General features: G+C 41.8%; 2 protein-coding genes across 5 annotated transcripts; one reads left to right on the top strand and one right to left on the bottom strand.

Moving 5' to 3' along the window:
• Nucleotides 1-3,338: 3,338 nt before the first annotated feature.
• Nucleotides 3,339-26,089, top strand: ANKRD22 (ankyrin repeat domain 22). Of its 4 annotated transcripts, none has more exons than XM_058810051.1 (6): nucleotides 3,339-3,510; nucleotides 7,966-8,157; nucleotides 8,920-9,027; nucleotides 9,285-9,362; nucleotides 10,204-10,302; nucleotides 26,019-26,089. In XM_058810051.1, exons 1-6 carry the CDS (start codon nucleotides 3,490-3,492, stop codon nucleotides 26,037-26,039), a joined length of 519 nt encoding a protein of 172 aa, XP_058666034.1. In that variant the 5' UTR covers nucleotides 3,339-3,489; the 3' UTR covers nucleotides 26,040-26,089. The 4 variants fall into 4 exon arrangements, with proteins under 4 accessions (XP_058666034.1, XP_058666033.1, XP_058666032.1 ...); XM_058810050.1 differs by lacking the exon at nucleotides 26,019-26,089 and adding an exon at nucleotides 13,080-13,138; XM_058810049.1 differs by lacking the exon at nucleotides 26,019-26,089 and adding an exon at nucleotides 10,914-12,264.
• LOC131561018 (lysosomal acid lipase/cholesteryl ester hydrolase-like) lies at nucleotides 12,924-26,568 on the bottom strand. The gene is made up of 10 exons (XM_058810047.1): nucleotides 26,199-26,568; nucleotides 22,839-22,989; nucleotides 21,429-21,543; nucleotides 19,746-19,944; nucleotides 19,022-19,131; nucleotides 17,388-17,524; nucleotides 16,662-16,802; nucleotides 15,467-15,538; nucleotides 14,475-14,543; nucleotides 12,924-13,535 (listed from the first exon to the last, which is right to left on the bottom strand). Exons 2-10 carry the CDS (start codon nucleotides 22,980-22,982, stop codon nucleotides 13,302-13,304), a joined length of 1,221 nt encoding a protein of 406 aa, XP_058666030.1. The 5' UTR covers nucleotides 22,983-22,989; nucleotides 26,199-26,568; the 3' UTR covers nucleotides 12,924-13,301.
• Nucleotides 26,569-27,012: the final 444 nt, after the last annotated feature.

Genomic DNA, 27,012 nt, shown 5'->3' with positions numbered 1-27,012 from the left:
TTTCAAAACTTTCTAGCTACGAATATGATCTCTGCTGCTGAGAGTAGTACAAAAACTATTTTGGTCACAGGTTCCACACCAGTTGCTTGTTTTCTGAATTGCTGATTGCCTGGGACAATCCTTCTTTGTTAGATAATCTTAGAATAAAACCAGAAGTGATTTCAAAGGTGTGAACCCCACAACATACAAAAAAGAATTTGCTCTGAATTGCCCTGCTTCTGTAGGGATTCTGAGGAACTGAATTAAATTTGAAAACATTGTTTAAACTTCGAGTCAAGAGAGGGTGCTAACACTAATTCTTATTATTTCCAAGCCCCGTCCATAACTCTGTGAACACAATATATTAGAGACCCTGCCTCACCACTGAATTAGTTGAAGTCAGCCTGAGGGGCTTGATCCTCACTGAAACTGGCCTGGCTTCTTGATGCTGCAAATTCTTTGAAACGTGGGTGCTAATGATATGCTGCCTTGCCTGGGAAAATGAATAGAGTAAGTACTTGTTAGTAAACACAACCTACCTGAGAGTCACCACAGAAACAGTTCTGCTTTATGAAATAGGGCACACTCTGTGGAAAAGCCAAAAAGGTGATTTCTCAATGAAAAGCATCAGATCAGCAGGTCTGCTACCCCCACTTAGTGAGAAATATTGAAGACTCTGCTCTATTCCCAGATTACAACGTCCTGCATTTTTTGTTTTATAGAATTGCCAGCTGGGAATGATCTGCAACATTTTACCTATATCACCTTGTAGTGGCATATGGGATGTATGGTATACTTTCTGATATTGTTGATGGGAATCAAGTGAAGAGCAAAATATATGTTAGCCCATCTGAAAAGGAAAAAGAGAAGGAAAGTAATGCATATAAACAGAGAATAAAACCCACAAAGCCTAGAAACACAAACTTCCCAGGATGGACTGCCCTGACATAAAGAGCCAGGGAAGCTGAGACAGTAAGTATTCTGTTTTAAAATGCTGTGTCAAAACTGAAGTGCAGGTGGTCAGGCCTGGAGCTGGACTTAGCATGAGCTCAGTTTAGTGTTACAAAATGCAGGCTGTGGTCCACGCCATGGAGGGGTTTCTTTGTGTGTCTTGGGTCTGTTGAGTCAGTCCTGTCCTGCAGCAGAGGTGCAAGGGACCTTGCAAGGATGTTGCACAAGTGGTTAACAATCTTCTGAGGGAAAGTGTAAGGTGTCAGTGTCCCTCTTGTGCAGACACTGGCCATTCCAGGACTGCATTTCTCAGGAATGTGCATTTGGGAGGACTGCTCTGCACACATGACTCCAAGAAGCCACAGTCTGCTTTCCTGAGAGTAACGTGGCTCGTGGGATTTGTGGCAATACAAATTCTAGTGCTTGGAATTTAAAGAGACAAATGATCTTCTGATTTTTATTGAATATGCTGTTTTTAAGCTATTGATATCTAGTTTAAAAATTAGTTTACCTTATTAGTGCCCTAGTAAAGTCTCTTATGAAAAATATTTAGTTCCCTTCTGGCTCACAGGAAACTTTTGAAGTATTGTTGAATTCTGTTAGGAAGTAAGAATCATGTTTCCCACACAGACTGGGTAGGGGACAGTTTGCCCATGCACTGTCTTGGCACCTTTTGGAGAAAAAAAAACCTTATTCATATTAAAAAAAAAAAAAAAACCAAACGTTTTTCAGGATTCTAATCTTCATTTACAAGTATGGCAAAAAGCACTGAAGCAATAGGTTAGTCAGAAGAGAACCTGTGACTATATACATTTGCATGAGTTTCATATCTCATCATGGTTGGGCTGCTTGACTGTTCTTCAGCTGAAGCTCTGACCAAAGTAGTCATTTCAGTGCTTTTCAAGAGGACCTGGGATGTGATGCTGGATTAAATGGTAATTTACACTGTGTTGGGAAAAGTAAGTGTTGCCTGAAGCTATTGCTCTGATTTGGAGAGGATGTGGTTTTTTGGGGTTTTTTTGGGGGGTTTTTTTTGTTTTTTTGTTTTTTTTTTTTTTTTTGTTTTGTTTTGTTTTGTTTTGTTGTTGTTGTTGTTGGTTTGTTTGTTGGGGTTTTCTAATACTTTTTCAGATTACCATACATTTATTTATTTTTGTTAGAAAGAGATTAATTAAACTACTACGTTGTTTTATGTAGCATCTTAGTGATTCAATATTTCTTTCAACAGGTTGTAGCTTATAAATTCCAACAAGCTGGTCAGTAGATGCAGGAGGATGTGACTATCTCAGGATCTTGATGTGAAGAAGATCTTAATGAAATACTGGTGAGGAAGACCTTTTCACCTTTGAGGTGTTACTCACTCTTCCATGCCCTTAGTCCAACATGATATTCAACACATGCTTGAAGAGCAGGCTGTTGTGAGGATCCCAGTGGGTCTGCCACGGGTAAGTGTTGTATCTGTGTCTGTCACTGCCAGCCTAACTTTCCTCTGATAAACAGCCACTGAAAGGGCTACAACTGGTGCCAACACAAGAACACCACAGCCAGCAATGTTGTACTACTTTAATTAGATAGAATAAGAAATTTTATACGGTCCTCCACCTCACTGAGAATAAATATGAACATTATTTAGAAACAGAAGTTCTCAAATGTAAGGCAGAGGGCTTGGATTTAAGATGCATACTTACATTAATATGTTTTTAAACTTTTTAAAAATTTGCTAGAAATACATGAAGGGTGATTTAAATTATAAAAGGAAAATATATTTTTGAGGTGAATGCAGAAATTTGAAATACACATGCCTTGCTCGGAAAGACTGAGTGTAGTACAGAAATGCCATCAGCACCTTATCCTCAGGGCCATCAGCAATAATTCTCTTCCCAATTAGCATATAAAATTATCAGGGTAGACATGAATCATATTCATTGGTTGGGCTGGGCTAGAAAGAGAAGATGGAGCAAATGTGATGAAAGCAGTCGGCCTGTTTAATTAAAGAGTGAGAGGCTAATTATACTGGGAGTTCTCGTTAAAGGCGTGGGATTTAGGTGCTTCCCTTTTCCTGACAGGCATTTGAGGTGTTCTTGCAGTAGGTTTGGAATGTATTTTAGTCAACAGCAGCTTGGGTGGCAAGCTAAGTACAATTCTTCATTATTTTAAGTTTTAGATTTCAAGCTCTTTATTTTTTTCACTCCTCCATTTCTTTACTTGTGTAACTTCCTTCCCTTTTTTCTCCCTCCTCTCCTCAACCTGTTTTTCTACTTTCCTTTTTAGGTAACTGGAGGATGTTATTGCAGAAATGACAAAGGAAAATGCTTCTGTGTTGTAACTTGTTCCATCGCCTCCCGTAGGCTGCTGTTCGCATGTTTGCCTCCCTGGGCCGGGTTTCTGAAGACAATAGTTTTATGCTACTAAGTAGAAAGCACTGAGAGGAAACACAGCTTAAGAAAAAGTGATACTTTCACGTTTACTATTAACCAGATTCAAACAGGCTCGAGCACATTTCAAGTGAGGGTAACTTGGGCTGTTGAACAAGAAGGAACTCCAGAGTGAAGAATAGGCATGGGAATACTCTATTCAGAGGTACGTGACCATTTTCTGCAGTTACTGACGCTGTTCAAGGGATGGATATTCACTGGGCTTGGTTTGCTCCCTTTGCAGCCTCCCATACTCAGGCTTATAGAAATCTGGAAGTTTTTTCCCTTTGGAAATGTTTTCCTTTGTCTATTACAAGCTGTCAGTAGTACTGTTTATAGAAGCAAAAAAATAATGCACTAACTGGCATAATTATCGTGGTTTCACGAAGTGAAATGTGTTCAACATTTTCTGTTGTTCTGTGTTGAGATCAGAACGATTCTGTACATGGTGCAAGCAACAAACAGCTTTGCAAAATGAAGACAACTACTCCTGCATTCCTTGGCTTACACTGAATAGAGATAATTAAGTTAATGCCTAAGAAAGCATCCCATGCCCCCCATATCATTTTAGGAAGGTAATTGTTTTTTACCTTATCTTTATGGGTTTGTCCCCAAACTACAGTTCATTTAATATTTTCCTGTACTTTAGAATAAATTCTACCCAAACGTATTCTGTTATAGATTTCCCATTTGTACATGGGGACAAATGAGGATTTTGGTCCTTTGTGACTATGAAAAGAGTGCGTTGCACTGTGTTTGTTTTTCTGGAGGTAGCATTACATAGCTGTTGCTTTTAAAGGTTACATTTCTATGCTGAAAGCCACTCTTTTATTTTCAAAAAGCTATTCCTGAAATCAGGAAATCAGGCATCTTCTCCTCTTTCAGTATTACAAGGAACTTGAATCTGTGCATTCATAGGGTGATCAGCTGAAGAGACTGTAGCTTATTCTGAAAGGATTTCTTGCTTCTCTCCAGATCTGCTACTCTGGGATAGTATTGCAATGGAAATCAGTGTTGTCTAGCTTAATTACACAGGTTTTTAAAGCATGTTTAAATGCAGTCCATGTTTCTCATGCTTATTAGTTAATATTTTCATATAAATTCATTTTCTCTCTTTAAACATTTTGAGAAACAGTTTTCTGCATAAATTATGGTTCATATGGTAAATGATGTAAATTATACAGGATAGAAAGCTAGGCAACTGAAAATAAAGAATTGTAGGTTGCCTTTTCTGAGTAGCAGAACTTAGATATTAGTGTATTCCTTGGCATCCTAAACATAATTTAGACTTTCCTGTTAAGTTGACAGCATGCTGTTCGTATAATTTTAGTGCAAAGGAAGAGGCTATGGATTGGTTCAGAATATTTTGACATTGCAAAATGTTTTCCTTTTTTCTAAACAATTGCAAAGACTTGATGTAATTTAGGCAATCCCCTGGAGTTCTACAGGAGGAAGCAATTGCAACTGAAATTGCTCTCCAAGTTGCAAGACAGGCTTTACCTTCACCTCCTCTCTATTGGTTGAATGCTTTGTCCTTCATACTGTGCCTTTAACCTTTACTTGGCTGGTAGAACTTGCTAAGTAGCTGGAGGTTTATCACTAAGCTCATCAAAGCTGAGCAGAGGGTGATGCAAGAAACTCTGAAAACACCAGACAGATTCAGATGTGCTGGTTCATCTGGATCTGGGTAAACTGCTAGGACCTAGCATCAATCATGTTCCACAATTGATTAAAAAAAAATTAAAAAATTGGTTCTATAACTGCCCTTTCTGATAGTGAAAGTGATATTGCTTTTCTTGCACCATATATTTGGTGATCTTGTACTGAGTGGTCTCAGTCATGAAAACCCTTGCATGTCCTGTGAGTATTTCTCACCTTCCCTGAAGCCTTTTATACTGAACAACTAAAATCTGGTCTGAAGGGCTTGCAGAAGAAGTATTGGAGAAAGAGAGATTTTAAACACTCAATTATTGGCATATCTAATCTTCAAACTCTATTTTCCATTCTCCAGTGTCTGCCCACTGCTTTTTTTTTCAGCTGGGCAGACTGTGCTCTAGTTTATGATTAGCCCTGATGCTATGGCTGGGAAAAGGCACCTCTGGAGAGGGTTAAAGGAGTGTTTGGGGCTGTGATTCTGGTTTTTCCCTCCCTTCCATGTACATTTTGTGCAGAGTCACACTGTCAGGTTCGTCCCACGCACCGTGTCTGAATGCTGGGTGGTGCTGCAGGAGTGTGAATGAGAGCAGAGCTGAAGGGCTTTGCTGCCAGATCCTCCACAGAGGCCCTCTCCTCCTCTTTGCCTGAGCTGGGATTGTGGCTCCTACTCCCCCTCCGTGCAGAGCTGAGCCCGTGTCTGTGTGGGGTGCAGTGTTTGCTGTGCCAGTGCTGGCTCTGCCCTGCTGCTTCATGGGGGTGGGCAGGTCTGCTGTGAGTTCCCTGGGCAGCCAGGACACTGGGATTTATAAATGAGAGGGTGTGGGCAAGAGAAGCCACTCTGTGTCTTGGACTGCAAACCACTCCTCCAGAAGCTGAGAACTCAGTTCCCAGTGGTGCTTTCTTCAGAACTTGTTGTCGTGTTCTCTTCTCACACATCCCTAAAGGAGACTCCACAGACACGAGCACAAGACATGAACTTTGGGTTCCTTGGGTATGGCTTGCCCCTGGCATGTGAGGCTCAGGTGTTCTGAGAACTATTGCATAGGTTTATTTCTCTCTTGTGTACGATGAGTGGATAACAATAACATAGCAACAGTAATAACCATAACACAAATATGAAACTGGCTGTATCACTACTGAGGCAATCTTCCAACACTGTAGAAAACAGGGTGAGATTTTCCAGCCCCTTATCCTCCAGGATAGGTTAAAACAGTCTAAAGCACAGTTAGTCCTCCTTTAGATAGGGTTGCCAGAGTGACAACCCAAAAAAAGTGAGAGATGGAAAAGAGTTTTGTGGCTGAGGCTTCACAACCACAGAAATCCTGGCACAGGCTCAAGCCCCAGCCTGGGGCCAGGCAGGTTTTGTGTCCAATCTGTTGCTACTGGAAGCTTGTTTTGTTATTTTACTCTGCTTATGAATACAAATGTCTTTTTAATTTTCATGATAAATTTCTTGGTCAGATGTATCAACTTTTTTACCATATTCCTTGAAATTAATTTGTCTTCTTTAATACTGTCCCTTTAATTTATTTTGGAGCACCAGGGACAGTGCTGTGTCTCCCTAGCCCAGCTGAACAAATCAACCTTTCCTCAGGCTCTTCATGTTCCTCAGTTGTAGAGATGTTTCATGCTCCTGCCATGGTCTGAACTCATTTTAGTTCTGGTTCTGGTTCAATGCAAAACCCCAAATTGTATATGTATACTTCTATACAAATATAGACAGATGTGCAAGTTTAAAATATGGCATGTGTTCTTTGTAGTTTTTGACTCATAATTAGAACAAAACAAGAAGTGGTGTAAGGTCTGGTAAGTATGTAAATACTTTCTTTGGAAACAAATCACTTCTCTTATGCAGCTGTCCAGAAAACTAAGCAGTAATTATGCTGGAGGTAAACATGTTTTGTAAATCAAAGTTTGGCTGAAAATGTGTAAATAAGATGAATATTTTTAATGCAGGAAGGTGTAGGAGTAGAGGGGAGGACAGAGAGAAGGGAACAATCTGGAGGAGTGAGGAAAGAGCTCAGAGATCAGGACTAGATCTTTTTCAGATAAAGTATTTAGAATGTGAAAAAAGGAGAGTGAAGAGGAAAACTACAGCTAATATTTAAAGAAAATATCTGTTTTGGAAAATTTTGGATAAAATCTTCAGTATCAAAGAAAAGACAGACTTATTCTATTTTTGTCTGGAGAATTCAAATGCTACCAGTCTGCCTCACCTCTAAATGTTAGTTTCTACCTGTATAAGGCTGTTAGAACCCTGCAGTACTCCTGCCCTTCCCAGCTTCTCCTTAGTCTGAATTAGTACTACAGGAGATGGAAGAAATTGCAGTTTAGGTCAAGATGTGTAGAAATATTGAGCGAAAAGCTGAGCAGAAAGCAGTTCTCAAAAAAAAAAAAAAAAAAAAAAAACCAAACAGGATCTGACCCGTGGGCACACTGGCATGGGGATTTTTTACGTATTTCAAGGTCTAGAAAAGAAACATTGGTGGGGCTTGGTTTTTCAACTTTCACCTGAAGTGTGGCTCTCTTCTGGGAATGGGTGAGTCAGGAGTGGCTCATTCTGCTCAGCCAGAGGTAAAGCCTGAGGAGAACTCGGGCACAGGGACTTGTCCCTGCCTGCTGCTTAACATAGTGACCAACTATATTACAGAGTTATATCCCGTCAGAATGGAAGCTGCTTTGGGGGTCTCTTTGCTAATGGCTGCAAATATACAGGACTTATTTCCTGGGTTATAGAAATAGCATCCAAAAGGAGCAGAAAATCCATTCCACTGCGCAAAGGCTGTCACTTTGGGGCTGGAGGCTGTGTAGAGCTGCAGGAGCGTCTCCTACCACCATCTTCTGGAAGGCACCAAGAACTACAGCCTCTGCCAAGTGTCCTGGGGTGTGTGAGGAGTCAGCCAGGATGGGAGGTATGGATGTCTTAGTGAAACACGTGCTGATGAATATTATCTTCTCACTTCAGCCCATCTGTCAGGCAGCTTATAACAACGATTTCAACAAAGTTCATCTCCTTTTGGAGAGCAACAGCAACTATTTGAATGTCCAGGACAGCTTCCTTGGAGACACCCCCTTAATTTGTGCATGTAAACAAGGAAACAACAGGATAGTTAACTATCTTCTTAGGAAACATGCTGATGTCAACCTCAGAAATAAGGTAAGTGGCCGCTGACTCTCCTTTTTGGGACTGTTCTTTCAGATTCTTGGTGTGTCAGTGGGGACACTGGAAAGCACAGACAAACATCATGTTTGTTTCCTATTGAGCATACGTGGAGAAACAGGTGGAACTAAAAGGCTTATCTGCTTATTTTGGGGCTGTGTCCAGCTCCATTTTGACAACCTGTAACAAGTTTAACACTGTAGCACAAAACTATGCAGACCTGCCCTTTAGTTACTTTGGTATTCAGTATTCAAGGATTTTTTTTTAAAGCTCTATTCTCAATAGGAGTCTGTGGAGGTTTTTGCTGCTTTCCTCTTTTTCTCTGATGTCCCAAAAGCGATGTCCTAAGGTCTCACATATCCTTGCTTCAGTAGTCAGCACCTCCATAAGAAGGAGGGCTGTGGTGACTCCTCCTGCTGATTTACCTTGCTGTGTGGCAGCAACAGCCACATGAGATACCCACTCTATCCTTTGAATTTCTGCAGCCAGGTCCAAGTTTGCCAACACACACATGGAATCCTTTGGATCCCACATCCTCCTTGCATGTGTAGTCCAATTTCCATGTCCCTCTATGTGTTAATGTGCTTCTACTTGAAGGAAGCAAGATGCATGTGTCTATTTCTGCTTGAAAATCACAGGAGATTTCCTATTAGAAATTGTAGAAGAAAGCTTGTGGAATTTAAAATGGTCTTCTCTAATCAATGTTAGTCAAAGTGAGATGACTGAATCTGGTACTAATGAGAGTTGCTTTGTGTTTAGAAGGGCGGCACTTGCCTCCACTATGCTGTGAGGAAACGGTTCACCTTCCTTGACTACGTGCTCATCATAATCCTCATGCCAGTTATGCTCATTGGGTACCTTCTCATGGTGAGTCTGGAGGGAAGCAACAATGACTCTGTACCTTTCCCTTGCCATTTTTCCTGGCAGTGTTTCAGGCCATATCCAGCTCTACAGAATATGGGCTGCTTTCGTGAAGGAACAGATTTGTATTGCTGCATCAGTCTGACATTCCCACAGACCATGCCTCTTTTTGGGAAAAACCCCACTGTATTTAGCACAAATATACTTTAGACTATATGCAAATTAACTGTTTTACTGTGTTACTCTTGCCTTGCACCAAACAGGTCTCAAAGACAAAACAGAATGAACACCTGGTCAAGATGTTGCTTAGAGCTGGAGTCGATGTGAATGCTACAGACTCTGTAAGTAGGTTTATACAAATGCAAATGTGGCTCACAGGAAGGAAATAACATTAAAAACAGACTACAGAACCTTCTACAGCATAGCTGGAGTAGGAGCATCAGGCACTGAACTCAATAATGTACCAGGAAGATTCAGTGCTTCTGCTTGACACTCAGGCAACAGATTTATAGTGGATACAGAAATAATCCCCCACTGATCAACTAATCCTCCCTTTCTGAACAATGCCCTCATAAGAGAATCCAGGCAAACTGGGCTCAGGTACTGATGTATTAAATACTCAATTCTGTAAAGATTCTAGTGATAAAAGCATCTGAGTTTATCAGCATTTATTTTGAACTGGAACAGAGTTGTGGGCTACAGGGCAAGACCCCGTGTCTTCTTTTGCTCTTCAAAGTGTGCTGATCTGCCCTAAACAGAGTTATGTATCCACTATCCTACTTGGGTGAGGTAAAGAGCTGCTCTTCTCCAAGGCAGAAAAGGAGAAACATTAATTTTAACAGCAATGAAATTCTAAAACACTGAAGTACAAGCAAACAGTATTGTTTAAGATGTAGTTTCTGAGGTCAAGCTCATGTGATCCCCTGAAATTACTGGTTTCCTGCTAATGTATCAAACCTGTTTTAGCAGTTGCATCCCAGGGAAGGAATTAATTTTTTTGATCCTGTTTTTCTCATGGTAACGTGTTTGTTTCATCTTGTACTGTATTGTGACAGGAAATGGTGTGTGTGTTTTGCAACCAGCTGTTAGGGGGAATCTGATATCCTACAGGTAGTCCTACTTACCTAAGCTCTACTAAAGAAGTCAAAGAAATAAAATTAATTTGCTTCCCTTTCCCTTCAGTCTGGCAGCACAGCCCTTCACTATGCTTGTGAAATGAAAAACCAGGCAGTCATTCCTCTACTGCTTGAAGCTCATGCAGACACTTCTGTAAAGAATCAGGTAAGAAGGTGAAGTTGATAAATGTATTGTTTATCATGGTGGCCAGCCAGTAGGTACATTGTAGGCCTTAGCTGGTGCACAGCAATGTAAGGAAAAGGGTGCACATCTTCCTGGCAGCCAATCTGTTCCCTGTTTTCTACTTAGCTCAGAGCTACTCTATAGTTGTTCCTAAGATGTAGGCTGCAGGGCAAGGATAGAAGTCTTCCCAGGTGGTTTTTGTTCTTTGAGCACCCCTCTTCTGAGAGGCTAAGTCAATCTGCTTTTGTCACCAGAACAGCTCAAGTGTTTCCCAAATCAATATTGGCCTGGGAGTATCTGCACTGCTGAGTTGAGGTGAGCAGTGTATTACCTATGCTGCTCTTGAAATCAAATCTTAGCTGAGCTCTGTACATTTGGATATTACTCCCAGGAAAAGTGGAAAGGCTTTCCCTACTGTAGGGGAGGTCTCTGTTCCTTTCTTCAGCCAGAGCAGTATAGGCCCAGCATGTCCTGAAACCTTTATTTTAGAGCAGAAGTGACAGGGAACCTTACACAGGGGGCAAAGTTAGGAAATCTCTTTGTATGTGATCCATATCTGTCATATTGCAATGTATTTCATGTATTTCTTTCAGAATGGGGAGACTCCCCTAGATATAGCAAGAAGATTACAGTTCCACAGCATTGAAAGCATGATAAGAAAAGATTCTTAGCCATCAAGAACTGTCAAACATGCAGAAAATTACCTCATCTGACAACCCACCTTTCAGAACAGCAGAAGTGGGGGCTGATACTTGATAAAGACTCAGTCCACATCCACCCCTTCCTTGCTGCAAACTTGGACAATTTTGTGTGAGATTTATCAGTACCCCAAGGCCATGAAGTTAATTTTATTTTACTAAGCCATGAATTACTACAATAGTGTTCAAAATATCGCCCTTTGCATCTGCTTCATCAGTTTTATTACTTGACTTCTGCAGACTGTGCATTTTGAAAGCTAGCTATAAAATATCTGGAAGCCTAAACATTGCATATGATGGTTGGCAGCCAACGCAAAAATAAAATATCCTTTAGAGTGTGTGCTACTTGTTCCATAGGGAAACTAAACAATGTGCTACAGCAGTTATAAAAGGTCTGGTACCCTTCTTCTTAGTGTTTATCTTCCTTCAATGGGAGGGGCTTGGAAAACGGATCTCTCAGTTGAGCCCTTCTTTCTTCCATCCTTCCTACGATTTTCACACACCTTAATTCTCCCTGTGTTACTACAAGAGTAGGACTTAGGTTTCATCTAAGAAACAGCAAAAAGAGATTCAATCCCTTGGTGGATTAGGAAAGAAAGTCAATTCCCAGATCACTTAAATGCATTAAGAAATAGTAAAGAAAATATGTTTGGCTCAGTAGAGAAACAGGTCTCTAGACTAACTTTCCAATATAAACAGTGCACTAAAGAAAAAAAAAGAGTCAATAAATGAAATGCTGTTGATGGAAACCAGATGTGTCATTCCCATGGGACTAGGCATGATAGCCTGCTGTACAGAGTGGTGCATGCAGCAGGGGATAATACCAATCACCATAATAATATATCCACGAGTCTTCTCTTGCATAAGTGAAGGCAGAAGAAAACCTGCAGTAATAAGCAATGTATCAAAGTGGTCCAGTGCTTTGTGATTTAATAATGCAGCAATAAAGGGGAAGCTCCTTTCATACACTGCTGTGTTGTGCCTCCTTGGTATAATGGATCTTTATTTTTGTTGACAATTTTGGCCTTTTCCTGTAAGCTGTCAGAAGTGCAGTACAGCATTGCCAATGGTGCCACAGTAGGTGTGTGGAAAAGCTAGTGTACTTTTCCTGTGTTGCAAAGCCAGCTATATTGTTCAGTGTAACTATTGTATTGGATGTCAACTCCAACTGCAAGGGTTCTTGGCTTGGCAAGAGGAGCTTGAGGCTGCAGCCAGAAACACTCCATGAAATAAAGCTCCTGTTGGAGCCTGTAATAATGAACATTTTGTGTGCAGCCTGGGGACAGACACTCCAGAGCAGCTTGAGGTGAGAAGAGGGGAGGCACTTGCATGGATTGTGAAGACGCCATCACTTAGGGCTGATGGCTGGGTGGAGAAAACATCCAACTGCTGTGCCATGTTTCAGGAACTGCTTGAATGAAGAATGGCCCAGACACAGAGCTGTGTAAAACTGAACGCTGACAGCTCAGAGTGCCGGCAGCAGCTTCATTGCCAGTGTGAAAATAATTCATAGGGTGGAAGCTGTATTGCCTGGAGTGCACCTTGCTGGATGGGTCTACATCTCCTTATTCCACAGCTGCCATCTGTGGTCTTTGAAACTGTGAGGGGCTCAGGGTGTGTGAACAAACATTTGTGTGACTTGTAGGCATGGGGGGTAGAGGAATACTTCAGTAAATTTTTTTGAGGTTGGATTCCTTGATTATTTTAGTCATCTATTATCTGCTCAGCTTCTTGTGCTTGAAGATCTCTTGGTTGTGTTGAATTTAAGGGGTAATTAAGGAGGGAAAAAAAAAAAAAAAAAAAAAAACCCAACAGGTTCTGTCAAGAGGATCAAGAATTTAATTTAAACAAAATTGTTCATTTCAACAGAGAAATGATCAAATCACACTTTTGGGTCTCCCTAGGAAGACAAAAATTGGGAATGAGAATGCCTCAATTGGATGAATAAGATCTATCTGAAAAAACAGAATTTAGGCTTAGGGAAATTAGTCTTGTAGAAATAAAAACTTTTGAGGTTTAGTGATCCCTGCAATATGTACTCCAATGTATTCATGTTTTCAGCTTTCATTCTTATATACCTCGGACTTCTCAGGAAGACAGCAGTCACAGTAACACCATGGAAAAACTCAAATTATGAGGAAAGCAAGAAATAAATAAGAACAAATAAATACCTGTAGAAATATCCATTATGTGTGCCTGTGTGTTTACCTCTTCCCCAGATACCACCCTTATTGCCAAATAGAAATTTTGGAGGTTTTTATAATCAACACTCTGCTCATGGTTTCAAAAATATTTTCTTAATAATTCAATGATTTTCAAATACATTTTCTCAGTTGCATCAAGGCCCCAGATGAAATCGAGATGTCCCCATGCAGGAAAATGCTCATGGTAAATGAGATTAGTGATCCGAGGAAGAAGCCTTGCCATGTCTGTTGGGTCTGCAAACGTGTCCTGCCCACCACTCCAAACAGCAGTTGGCACCTTTATCTCCTCTATCTTGTACGCAGGAGGAGCAGTCTGTAAGAGAGGGAGGAGACCTGAGTGAGTGCTGGGTATCAAAGTTATGTTTAGAGAAAGGTTTCTGTGCAAGCACCTCTCTTGGTCTTTTGCCTCTGCAGTAAAACCATAAGGATGAAGGTCACTCTCTTACTGTTCATTGCCCTAACCCCATTCCCTGTCCATGGAATGACCCATCCTATTCCTGTTCTTCCTATAAAGCATGGCTAAGGGTTGTCCTGCAGTTTGGTCCTGCTTGTGCTCTTCAGAGGTGTGGGCATGGAGAGAACAGTGGCAGTATTTATCAGTCTGGAGATTTTTCTGGAGATTTTTCCTCTATGTATTCAGGGTGAGAAGACCTATAAGTTTTTTGCTGTGCACAGAGTGCAAATTTTGGTCTTAGTTCTCATGCTTGGAACTGAAGTGGAAAGGAAATAATTTGGTTATTATTTCCCCCCAGAAAATTTCTGAGTGTGCAAGATAGAAGCGACTGATTGTAGCTCTGGAGCCTTTCTGTTTGTGAAAATCAGCATTTTAGTACAGCACAGAGCACTGCAAGTCAAATGTGCTGGTTAAAAGTGAAATGGTTGCCAGTCCACTGGAGAGGTCACTGTGAGATCTGATTCCTCTCTTAAATGAAAGACATGCTTTGAGGATTTTAGAGCAAGTGAAGAGCTCTGTACTCACCCAGTCCTAGGACTTGGGTGTGGTTCTTATTAAATTTTGAAATGACATTGAGCACATCCCAGCATCAGTAGGGGAGACAAAATGAACTTCTGTTAATTGTCTGTAAAGGTCTATCTCTGCCTTGTTTGTGAATAGACTTTTACACTTGTGTGTGATTCAGCTGAGACCACTCTCCCCCTTGTTAATACTCACAGGTGCTAAAATTTGAATTTTTCTATCACTAGTTTTACCAAGACTCAAGGGTAAGTTCTGAGGGGGTCCATTTTGTCTTACCTGGTTGTATTTCTTCATGTTTTCCTTAGAGCCATAGTCATAAGCTTGAAACCGGTCTGTATGTGCTAGCTGTTAAAAGGACAGACAAAATAAAAGGTATGAGAGATGAAGGAGTAGAGTGCAAGAGGCATATTCCTGCCTGTGAGTTAAGTCAAGGCTCAGGTAGTGGATTGTGTTATTCCCACACCTTTCTCTGGTTGCAGGCTTCCAGGGTGCTGAGAATAGATCATAGGATAAGTGGCATCCTTGCTTTCTCTCTTGCTAACTTTCTGTCCAGATCCTTATCTTCCACCCTCGGTATGTTTTGTTACTTAAAATTTTGTTTTACTACCTTAGATAACAGAAGTGGGAATCGCTGTTTGTCATACAGAATTGGGTCCAGCTGTCACATGGAAACAGAACCTGAATGTCTATAATGTATCAGGGCTATTACAAGTGTTACAGCATATTACAAGTGTTTGTAATATGCCTTGCAGGACTGGTGAGTGAATACTTGGAGTTATTTGTTTGTTTTGGTAATTTAATTTTTTGCACAAACATGGCAAGCAATTTCACTTGTGAGTGTTCTGTAATAAAGGGTGAGAGAAACCCAGTTTAGAAAACCTTTGCTTCCAAGATTTAAGTAGCTGGGTATGTGCTAAAAATCTGCCTGATGCATTGTCTTTGCTGTTCTATCTTCCTGTATCTGTGTTTGCTTTGCATCCACTTGAGTTCATGAGAGGTTGGCAAAATAAACCAGAGTCACTAGCTGTTCATGGTTTGTGTCCATTTCCTGGCTAGTTGTATCCTGTGGGACTGACTGTTGGGAATCTTTGTCTTCAGGAGCACATCTATATCCCAGACCATATTAAATGTGCAGGTGCTCATGGCAGGAGGTGAGAAGGTATGATGGTCAGTTTCCCAAATCCAGAGCCTCTGGATTTCCCTGTAGGCTGTCAGGTGCATAAAAAGCAGTAGTAGGAGATGGTTTACATGTCAGTTTACAGTTGTACCTGTCGCCAATGAAAAATGTTGTGTGCCGATGTCCCAGCTGGGGAATGTCCTACGTACATATCTACTCGACTCTGGAGAGAAAGCAGACATTTTATAAAGACAGACATCCAGTGCTGTGAGAGAATAAAACTGTGAAGAAAGTGAGTTTCTATTAAAGAAGTCAGCTTACAAAGCATTTTTCATAGTTCTGTTAGGGACATGTCCCAATTCCATCTCCCTGGATTCTTCTTCAGCTGTGTTATCTTGCTCTGAGAACCACATTAGTGACTTAAGCAAGGCAGGAAATATCCGTCATGGTTTAGCTCTGCAATTCAAAAGCTGCAATTGATTTTGCATTGAGCCATTCAGTCTAACTGCTTTCCCATATGTGCTTTTAAAAAGGATTATAGATGAAAAAAATGGGCCCAGTTGTTAGAGACACTGCAATAATAAACATTATACAGGCCAGCTTCTGCATACTTTGGCCACTGTAAAGGGGATTGGCACCACAGCATCCATATACTGGCAAGCAGAGGGAAAACTCTGCTGTCTCTCCTGTCCCCTCTGATTGATGCACAAGTGTTTGTGAATCCCACTGTAGGTGTGCTGCACTCCTCAGCACAGTGGAAGGACTTTCTGTAGCTTTGCTCCTTGTGGATGGAGCTGTTGGGCCCAGTTCTAAGGTCAACAAAGCCAGGAAAATGTCCATTACAGTAGTTCTTTGGGACCAAGTTTTGGTGCAAATAGTCTGAAAATTGGGAAGAAGAATAGGTTTTTCTCCTGTCTTTTAGCTATTTCAGTGTTCAGAGGACCCCAGTGTCTATATGCTAAAGAAGGAAACTGCCAAATATATTGGCAAGAAGTCTGACTCCATCACTCTTTGTCTCTTTTTAAAGATCATCTGTGTGTGACAAAAATCTGGTTGGCTTAGCCCCAAAGAGGATACATCCTGACACATGCAATATAGCTCCACTTTGAACTCAGCTCTTTCTCTCTGCCACTGGAATGTGCCCAGCTGTTGGTCCCACCCATCACCTGCCCTATCCATGTTCCCACTGCTGACAGTCCTGGCATTCCCTCGGTCTGCTGAGAGCTACATTGTGGTCAATGTGCATTCACACGCATGGCAGTAACTAGACAAGGATACAGTGCACAAATGCAACTGCCAAAATCCCTTCAGTTTTGCTCTGAGTAGGTGTTCTTGCACATACTCACCGTGTTGATATTTTTTACACTGCCTCCAGCTATGTAACAGAGAACATGGGCACAAAACTTATCCAGGCTTGTACAGAACTGTGTCACGGGTCCTTTCAGAAACTCGATCTGGTGGGCAGCTCCTTTGCAGCCAAATATTAACTGAGGGAAAGGAAAAGTGCAATGCCTTTTTTTCTTGTTACAGAAGAATTTTATGCAGAAAATTGTTGCTAATAATTGTTGCCTAGCCTTCATAACACAGTAATCAGAGTGCTGACAGCTTACCCTCACAGTACCCCTTTAAAACACCATCTTCCCCATGGCACACCATTTATTCTTCCTCTTTCGTATTACTATCAGTAATCCTCAAGCAAGCTGTCCTTCCATTTCTAGTGTGCTGACCCTAATGCCTACTCATTTTTATAAGTCCTACAGATTGTCATGTCTGTCATTGCAGTTCTGGTTTAACTCCTCCTGCATGAGGCCAACAAAATTTTAGTTAAACAGAAGGAATCCTAAAACAGGACAGAGTTTCACAAGTCTCTTATTCATTGGGAGCTGCTACTACAAGCTCTATATCCTAACTATTTTCACCACAGGGTTTGGGAACAGTTTTTTGAGAGGACTCAATTCATCCCCAGCTCAGTGTCAGCATTGTCACTTGTTTGGGAACACTCGACCTCAGGCTGAGGGAACCCTGTGAAGATCAGTCAGGCATTGGACTCTTAGAAGGAAAAAGTGACATACCCTGAGCAGTGGTTCAGGAAGATTTGTTATCTTAATGAGAGGGCTTGTAGCATGTGGGCATGCAGTCACTGGGCCCAGAGCAAAGAACACTTTCACCCGTTTAGCCAGCTTGGGGTACATATAGAATGCTATGAAGCCTGCAAACACAGAAGAGACAGCCTGGGTTAGTGAAGATATCCTCCACAGACAAACTAAATACATGAACAGCAGATAGAAAACAAGGCATCATAGCATGTTTGCAGCCCAGTCTGTTGTGTTTGTGCTGCAGGTTTTACTTAAGGAAAGTGTTGAACTGAAATCCTGAAACTAATTTTATTTGGGAGGCAAAGTTCATTTTAAGGTTTAAAACGTGTCTGGGCATTGTCTTTATCAGAAGCGTTTTTGTAGGGAACATATCAGTGAGGTTTTGAAGATATCATAAATTCTCAAGTTAATGAAACTCTTACTAAAAAGAGTTTTTCAAATTAGAGTCTCTAAAGATCTATGCATGTCTATGCTTTCATGAAACTATAGAATAATTAACTGAATACTGGGAGCTTTGAGTATTTGAACTGATTGCTTGCGCCACAGGCAGATGACGAAAGCCTAGATGCATGGTTTGTTTTGCCATGGGGATACTTAAATACTCTTATGAGAGGCAAAAAAAGGAAAAGGTCAGAATTTGTGACGATATATGATTTTTCCACACTTCTTTCTCTTTTTCTCTGGGTTGTTTACACTAATAACTGGCAGTGGCTTCTTTCTAATCAATGTCCATTCATGGGTCTTATACATAAACCATAACCATCATAACTTTCAACTGATGCTAAAAGAAAATTTGCTGCATTTAGAGGCCATGAAATGAGTAATGACAAAGGCTGGATCTAAGAGAAAATAAACTATTAATGTTTCTACTTTCCTGATTTTTGTTCTTTGACACTATGTTTTTAAACAGCAAAGTGGCCAGTTATAGCCTGTCATTAGCTACAACTTAAATTGTAAGATTTAAACAAAGTCATGACTTAGTAATGCTAAGGTTATTTTTCCTTGCCTTCAAGTAATTTAGTTTAAATAAATGTATTCATGTAAATGATGTATTGTATGGGCTGTTTTATCTTTTCAGTTTTTCCATCCTGTTCACAAGAACAGGGTTCCCAGGGCAGTGGTCACAGCACCAATTCTGCCAGAGATCAAGAAGTGTTTGAACAGTGCTCTTAGGCACAAGGTGAGAATGTTGGGGCTGGCCTGGGCAGGGCCAGGAGTTGGACTTCAGTGATCCTGTGTCCCTTCCAGCTCAAGATATTCTATGATTCTAATTGTCTGCCTTAATACAAAACAATTTCATGTAAATTCCTGTTGCTGAGAAAAATACCCTATAGCAGTACAAGCAGTACCCAGTAAATGACTGTTATTATGTCTGTTATTATTTAAAAAGTTGAACTACCACTGCAGATTCTATTAAGTTTATTTGCTTCTTAAGGGTAACCAAAGCTGATTTAAGAAAAGTTTTGCATATTTTCTAAATCTCAACACAGAAAAATCTCTATGTTTTTTCTAATTCTCTACAAACAAGAAAAATAAGGGAATTAGTGGGGAGAGTCACCTACTGATCAAATAGGAACACAAATGGTTGTCAGTAATTCTCCTGACATTACCTGAAGTTGACCCTTCAGAGTGACCAATATAGTAAACATCCTTCTGTCCAGTTTTATTCATGACGAAGTTCAGTTCTGCTGGAATATCATATTTACCCATTTCATTGAAGCTGTGGGGAGAAACACAAAAAGCTGGCAGACAATGTGACTGTCACAGTGTGAGTTCCTGACTGTCAGTTTTGTTCATGGCAGCGAGCAGGAGCCATTGCAGGAGGAGGCTGCACACGGTGTCTGCACCCTTGCCTGAGCTGGGGAATGGGCAGAGGGTGCAGCTGTGCAGCCTGGCTGCCTGGTGCCCTGGGCTCTGTGTGCATCAGGTGCCACTTTCACCTGACAGCTGCAGCCCCTGGGGAACTGAATTTAATCAGGGCTTTCACCTGCATGGGTTACAAAACACATTTCCTTCCCTCTTGGCTGAATTCAGCTGTGAGAGATCAGATTTCTAGACAAGACTGCTCAGCACGTTCCAGATGAGGTTCTTGTTCCCCCTTTTACAGTACAGTCTCCCTTTTCCTCAGCGTCCCATTTCATTTCCCAGTCTGAAATCTCTTCCCCAGCCAATGCTCCCAACTCTGGGTAGTAGTGAGCATCCATCTTTGTCTGGTTCTTTGCTCTCCTGGGTGTAGATCCTGATCTGATGCTGGTTTAGGTAAAGGCCATCAGGCTGAAGCTTTCTAGTCCCCTGGGAGTTTCTATGTTGAGTCTTTGTCTCTCAACTGAGTACCTGAACTGCCAGAACTCCTTCTGGCAGGGCTTAAGGGTCTTGTGTTTTAGAGACCAGGTGTTCCCCCTGCTGTTTCCCAACCAGACATCATAGCCAGCATCTGCAAGCACGAAGCCCAAGCTGTTGTTGGGCAGGTTGGAAATCCAGTGAGTAGCATCTCCTAGAAAAGCATGTTGCAGGAACACTGCAGGCCTTTGCCCTGAAAAAGATTAAAAAATACTTTTATTGGAACAGCAATTAATGTGTATTTAATATTGGAGCACAGAGTTCAGTTTGTGAGGTTTCTGTCTTCTAGAAGCTCCCAGGAGAACTATACATAGATATTGGTTTGAGAAACCTGAAGGATTTTTTCTATGCAACCAGGAACCATTTAATGACATTTCACAACAATTTTATGACAGGTCTGGCAAATAATCAATTTACTGAGGATGCTTGTCCTACTTCCTCTTGCACTGGAAAGGCAGCTTATGGCCCCCATGCTGAAACCATCTACCCAAAGGTGAAAACTGCTCAAGGCACAACAGTGTATGGAAGAGGAAGAAAAATTAAATAAATCCAAAGAAGGATTAATTAATCCAGACAGCAGACAAAGAACTTAATGTTACAACTTACTTCATAAGTTTTTTGACCAATCACACACAGCAAAAGCATATTGACAGTAGTTTTCTCTAATTACTATAAGCACAAGTACCTTTGGTTAAAACAATGCTTACTTATTTCGAATACAATACCTGCTTGTAAGCCTTAAAACACAATGCACAGAGCTCCATTATTAAGCTTAGAACTTCCTAATATCTCACTAGATAAACTTTTCTGCAGCTTAGGGAGTTATTCTAGACAAGCGTTAATACACACATAATTGTTCTATTTGTCCTTACTTTTCTACTTCTTACATAATTTTTCTGCTGACCTATCTCATGGCTGCTGCTTAGCTCTTATCACAGTTCTGCTGTCTCTGATGCCTGCCTTTTGCAGCTTTCCCAAAACCCTCTGATTTTATGGATTCCCACAAGTAAGCACTGAGCAGGGAGAGGCCCCTGATGTAACTTGGCCAGTTTTATTTTGAGAGTCAGGCTGGTCCAAATTATCTCCAAAGGAGATGCAGTTAGGGGAAGGCATCCAAATAAATTATTCTATAATACTAACAAGGACTAATAATCAAGGTAACAGTACCCAGGGTACCTCAAATTCCAGCTAGAAATTTTTATTCAATTCAGAAAATGTGATGAAACAGATGAAATGCATTTGCTTTTCATTGACAACCTGGTTTCTTTCCTCCTTCCCTAAGAATATCTCTGTCCTTCAGAAGCCTGGGAATTATTCATATGCCTAACCTCAGAGGCTCTGTTGTCAGGGTACTATTTTATATGTGTATGATTTATGTTGTTAAGGCAAAACCTTCCCAAATTCTGTTTACCAGCCCACCTGCCAGACCATTTGAGGGAAGAAAAGCCTCCAAACCTTGTATGTAACACCATTATTAGGAAAGTCAGAAATAAGGACAGAGACACTGAATGTGTGGACTTCAGATGGATTCAGGATTTGAGTCACACTTCTGACAAAGTGTCCTTGTGGAGATGGAAAGGAATGAAACACTCCATTGCCCATGAAAGGGGGAAAGATGGGAATCCTTGTAAGAGTTGGCTCCTCTCAGACCTTCCTTGTGTCCTGTAATTGTCACACCTGTATTTCGGTCATTCCTCCCAGCAGGAATTCTGTAAACACCAAGAATGTATCCATCTTCTGTTGTAACTTCATATTCCTCGCTGGGGTATCCATGATACCTGATAATTTCACTCTGTGGAAAGCCAGAGGAGAGTTTGTTAATGTTCCAGTTGTCCTATTCTAGAGCCTAACTAAGATGAGCAGGGCAGATGTGGGATGTGCTCTGATGGTAGCGCAAGGCCCCAGCCACAGAGACCATGGCTGAGAATAAACATTACAAATCTTGTAAAAAGATAAAGCAAAGTCCTCTTCAGACCTGTTTAGATGTTGTTTGTCTGGTATTTAGCTCTCTGTTATGGGACAAAGCAGAAATGTGCTGAGTTACCAGCTCCCTTCTGAGAAGTAGTTTGTCATGTTATGCAAGGCTTATACAATTGTACCTTTCTACAGATTAAATATGCAGCTGTATCTGTGTAAGACAATGCCAATGCCTGTGGGGATGGTCCATAACAAATCACTTTTTCGAAAAGTGTGGTTAGGCAAGTCATACAGGCAAAGCAAACAAGGGTGGAGATCTCATCAAAGGAACTAATGGGACCACCTACACCTAATTTTGCATGTACTCTGAGGAAACCTTTGGTGACTCAGGGCAAAGCATCTTTGATTAGCTTGCATTGAGAGAATCTGAAGAAGGGGTTCAACCTCCCTTACCACAGTTCTGAGCAAACAGTTTGTCATGGAAGGGTAACACTTTGCTTCACTTGATATTAGAAACAGCCTTTGCCTTCACTGCAAAGGAATTTTTCTCTGTGGCAGCCCAGATTGTTTGGATATGAAAATCAAGGTTTCTTCCAGGCTAGTGCTGGAAGGTTCCTTGTTCTCTTGCCAGGTTTGCATTCCTCCTGTTCTGCAGTAGCCTGAAATACCAACATGTGTTGACAAAACTGACTGCAAACAGATATCATGAGCCATGACACAGCTCCACATTTATCATATATCTGTTGGGCTTCACTCTAAATGAAGGCAGCAAAGTCTGTTGTTCAGTTTAGCATGGACTGGAGCAGTAGTCAGTGCTCTGTCCACAGCCAGGGCTGAGTCTGGCCACTGGGACCACAATTACATGTTGTGGATCTCCAGTGCCCCTCAGGAGGTTCTGGGGCGCTGCCCAGCCTTGGAAGCAAAGGCAGCAGCCAGCAGTCCCCACTGCAGTGCGGTGTGTCTGTCCTCATGCAGTGAGGCACATCCGCCCCTGGCGCGTTCAGAGCCAGCCCTCACGGTGGGAGTGACCCCAAGGCAGTGGCTTTGGAAACAGCAGGCTGGGAAAACAGGAGATGCAAAAGGGGCTCTTCTTAGCTTTCCTGACAAGGAGTGTTAGTTATACGACTGGAAAAGAAGCTTTAGAAAAGGAAAGAAGGTGACCCAACTTACAACATTCATGAAGCATTCCGGGTTGCGACTCTTCTTGCAGCGGCTTGTGTCAACACCTGCACTGGAGGCTGCTGAGAATCCTGCTGAGAATCCTGCTGAAAAGGCAATTCCCTGGGAGCAGAGCAGCACGAGGAGGCACCACATCTTGGGGCTGTGTGGAAGAGCACATGCAGGGGTGCTTGTGTTAGGAAGAGAGTGGTGTGGAATTCCACAGGAGGACCCAAGAGCAGAGTCTCCTGAAGGTTTTCTGAGAACTGTTCCCCAGGGACTGCCTGAGTAACAACCTGTGTGGGGATGGGCTGTCTTAAACTCACCCTGTTTAACAGGTAGGATTGCAGAACAGGAGTGGGAAGCACCTGGGCATACCATGCAAGAATATGCCTGAGCACTCTGCAGATTACAAGAGAACTGGGCTTGGCAGCCAGGGCCAGCTCTTGGCACAAGCCTAGCAGAAGCTTGACAAAGAAGCATGATCACCTGAGGTGATTGTCACCCAGCTCGCCCACCTTTATCTGCTTCCACCCTTCTGCCAGCAGGAGAGGCAAAGGGAGAGGAAAGCACTGTTTGTTTCCTGTCTCCTCAGGAATGAGGTGAAAGAGGTTCAGGATGGGCTCTCTTTAAGCTTGCCCTCTCTTCCTCTGGGACTGAATGCTATTCTGGTGTCTGTCAGTGGTGTGCTGGGGGGAGGGACCAGATAATGAGGCTCATGAAGGGGTCAGGAATAATTCAGTCACTCTGTGAAGAGATTTAATGGATGTTGGGCAACATGCTTGCATGTTCAGTGCCAGTTTGTGCTTTCCTCATAGGGTGATGTGCCCCAGAACATAATCAGTTCCTCTGAGAATATCGAGCAAACAAGGTGACCATGTGTGGGTCCCCAAAATCCCCATGAGTCAGTTCCTAGTCAGCCTTACCTTTTGGCCACCAGGCAAGCAGCCGTGAGGAGAGAGCAAGAGATCCTGAGACTGCCTTTTTGCTGCCAAAGGCATGTCTCCAATACCTCTTAGAAATGGTTGTCTGTAGTGCAAATCTTGTATTGGTCATGGGAAAGTGAGACCTTGCCCTTTCCTGGGATGATGGATGGTTCCAGATTAGCATTTCTGAATAGAAATTGCAGAGTGCAGTCAATCTAGTACCAGTTTATGCCAACTCCATGTAAAATAGATATGCTGCCAGGTTTTAGTCTTTATTTTCTAGAACCCAGATCAATGAGTGCAGGAACTGAGCTTCCCAGACATTTTGACAAAAAAGATTGGTCCGGGAAGCTCAGTACTGTGCTTACATATTCAGGAAAAGCCACATCATACATCATACATCAGATTTTTGTTTTATGTGTGAGGAGAGAATGATACCTCTGAAGAGAAGAGTAGTAGTATAAAGACCATAAAGATCAGGCAGGAGACCTGAATATTCAATAGTAGAATCCATGGGACTTAATGCAGTGTAAGGCTTCAGCTCATTGCAGCACCTTGTAAGAATGCCTCAGCAGGAGTGGCTGGGGACACCACTGCTCTTGCAGGCTGGGCTTCCTCAGAAGAAGAGGACAGGTTTCTATGACCATGGTGTGTTTGTGTTCACCATCCTGTCCATCCTTTAATGGACTTTTGATGCAATTGTAAAATATCTGCCAAGTCCAGCACTGAGACACAAGCCTGCAGCAGTTCCTGAGGACAGATTGTCAGGGAAGGACAGGGAATTCCAGAGGGTTCAGCCTTGCTGGGGGAAGGCAGGCAAAGGCAACTGGTGTTATGCTCAGCAGCAGCCAGCAAGAGAGAGATTGTCAGTATTTCAGAGTCCATCTCACTTCACAGTAGCCATAGCATACATGGTTTGTGAGTGAATTTCATAGGAGACCTTCCTGTCTTAAAGTTTTTGTTAGGAAGTTAAGCAGGCTCAGGAGACAAGTCTTTTGGGAACCAGGCATTAGACATGGAGAATGCAATTTTTAATGATGAACAGAGGTTCTCATGCAGCCACATGTTTCCTGAGTCTGCTTCTAGCCTAAGACATCTGTTATGATGAGATATGCTGCTCTGTGAAGTTTATTTGTACTCAGGAATGTTCAATATCAAGATCAAGAGAAAATAAGGAAGTATTCCCCATAAAGTAGTGGGGAAGAAGAACAAAATTTGTGGGATGAGAGAGAGATAAACAAGGAAAATATGTTTTGACTTTTAGTGATCTTCAATTTGGCCTTTAAATTTGACTGAACAAATTTAAAGAAGTCAAACCTCATGAGTCATCAAACAGTTGAAATGAGGTAGCTTTTGGAAACACCCAGACCTTTTAATTTGGCATAAAAACACACTTCATTAAATTCCCTTTGTATATCAAATACTTCTTAATTTTTTGTCAAAACAGGAAGCCTCACAATTACATACTCAGGCAGTGCAACACTCTGTTTTGCTTTCTGCTGTTTTACTCTGTTCTAGTGGGAGCAAAATATGCCTGCCTCTCCCTGCACTGGGAATCTCAATTTAACAAGAAAAAGTTCTGCTAATATCTCAGCTTGTTTTCACATCACTCAAAAATTTAATTGAGGCAATGCAAAGGCTTAATCATTCCTCTTGTTAAGGTAAACGTTCCCCAATGCACTCTGTGATCACCTGGCTTGGCTGGCATGGATTATGGACTTCCAGGTATTCACCTTTTACTCAGAAGCAGGGGGCCAAGTAGCATCAACCTTGGCAGGCTACTGCTCCCTTAAACTCTAGGAATAAAGACAGGAGATGCAAACAGCTGTTTTCATCTAGTGAGATGAAGTCATAAGTAACTACTGAGCGTCATAAACTGTCATAAAAGAATATGCTTAGGTGGAAAAAAGATCAGGGAGATAAATGCCCTTGAAAGTTCCTCTACATACTTTTAAGATTTAGTGAAGCTAAGTTGCAAGCCATTCTGAAATTTGTCCTTTTATCCTCATGCCTTAAGCGTCTAAAATTTACTTTATAGAAGCTCTAAGGCATAGGCACACCAACCAGAAGAGCAACTGTGACTAAACATGCATGAGAATTTGCTGTCTTACTCACTAATAAAACGTAAACCTGCATTATACAGAAGGAACAGGAGGTCCAGATTACACATTGCTGCAATACTTGCACATTCATTCCCTTGTTCTCAGAGGGAAGAAAACAAGTAGGAAAAAATTAAATAGTTTCTCTTTTTTTCTTTTTTGTGCAGGTCAAATATTTTGCCTTCTAGTTTAAGCAGAGAAGCACTTCAGTGCATCGCAGCAGACTTACAAATGAGAGGAAAAACTCTGCTTACTTCTACAACCAACTGCACAGAAGCAAGGCAGCACATCTTCATGGAGACAGGAAACAGAAAGAGACCACGAGCACGTATGTACAAGTAACTTACCTCTGCTTGGACTGCCTGGCTTCTGCCTTCTGCCACGGTCACTGGTCTGTCTCCACCAGCAGACTGATTCACTGGCAGGAACCTGCGCCGATGAAAGGAAGTCCAAACAAAATGAGCTCTTCAGGGAAGCAGCTGTGAGTGTCATGAGCTGGCAACAGGCATTGCAGAGCGTGTTTAAGTGCTGACTAGGCAGTATTTCAGAAGTGGGGTAATCTTTGTGATGAAAAAGATGATCTGGTTTAATTCACCACCCCAAAATGCACCATGGAGCAGGAGAGTGTAGAGACTACCTACAAATCAGTGGTTAGAATGTTTAGCTGGGACCTGGGTGTTGCAGTTCACTGGGGCTGTGGCAGACCTTGATCTGCACTGTTGCCCAACTGAGGGGCTGCTTCAAATGTAATCTTTTAAGATGAAAAGGAGGAAGTGTTCAGCTTTTCTCAACATAGTGTCTCAAGAACACCGTCTCTGCTATTGCTTTTCATTTGGTTTATGTTAACTTTAACATTGCAGACTGACCTAAATCTGTTTTCCAGTGAGCAATACAACTAATGAAACCCACCTTATTCTGCATTAATTACACTCCAGTGACAAAGAAGGCTTGAGCACATGTAACCTTTTTCCCAGTGAGGGAATGAACAAGGGTTCTTGTTTATCCCAAGCTATTTTCATCACCTCTGAAAACATGGTATCTGGAGATCTTTGCTTAACGGCCCAATTAGCTGTAGCCAGCCTGAGGGCTCAGTCCTCACTGAGATTGGCTGATGACCATGGGTTGAAGGACTTGTTCCAAGGACTTGTTCCGTGTCCTTGG

This window comes from Ammospiza caudacuta, chromosome 9 (genome assembly GCF_027887145.1).
Source record: "Ammospiza caudacuta isolate bAmmCau1 chromosome 9, bAmmCau1.pri, whole genome shotgun sequence".
NCBI classification, from domain to species: domain Eukaryota; kingdom Metazoa; phylum Chordata; class Aves; order Passeriformes; family Passerellidae; genus Ammospiza; species Ammospiza caudacuta.
The sequence above is the reverse complement of the archived record's forward strand: the minus strand, read 5'-3'. Positions and strand labels throughout refer to the sequence as shown.

Excerpts from the sequence above, each read along its gene's own strand:
- ANKRD22 (XM_058810048.1), top strand. The coding sequence starts at position 7,906 with ATGGGAGGTATGGATGTCTTAGTGAAACACGTGCTGATGAATATTATC. Across the intron at positions 8,158-8,919 it reads ATGTCAACCTCAGAAATAAG|AAGGGCGGCACTTGCCTCCA; the intron begins GTAAGTGGCCGC and ends CTTTGTGTTTAG. Across the intron at positions 9,028-9,284 it reads TCATTGGGTACCTTCTCATG|GTCTCAAAGACAAAACAGAA; the intron begins GTGAGTCTGGAG and ends TGCACCAAACAG.
- LOC131561018 (XM_058810047.1), bottom strand. The coding sequence starts at position 22,982 with ATGTGGTGCCTCCTCGTGCTGCTCTGCTCCCAGGGAATTGCCTTTTCA. Across the intron at positions 17,525-19,021 it reads CTCTGAAGGGTCAACTTCAG|GCTTCATAGCATTCTATATG; the intron begins GTAATGTCAGGA and ends CTGTGTTTGCAG. Across the intron at positions 15,539-16,661 it reads GTGTAAAAAATATCAACACG|AGTCGAGTAGATATGTACGT; the intron begins GTGAGTATGTGC and ends CTTTCTCTCCAG.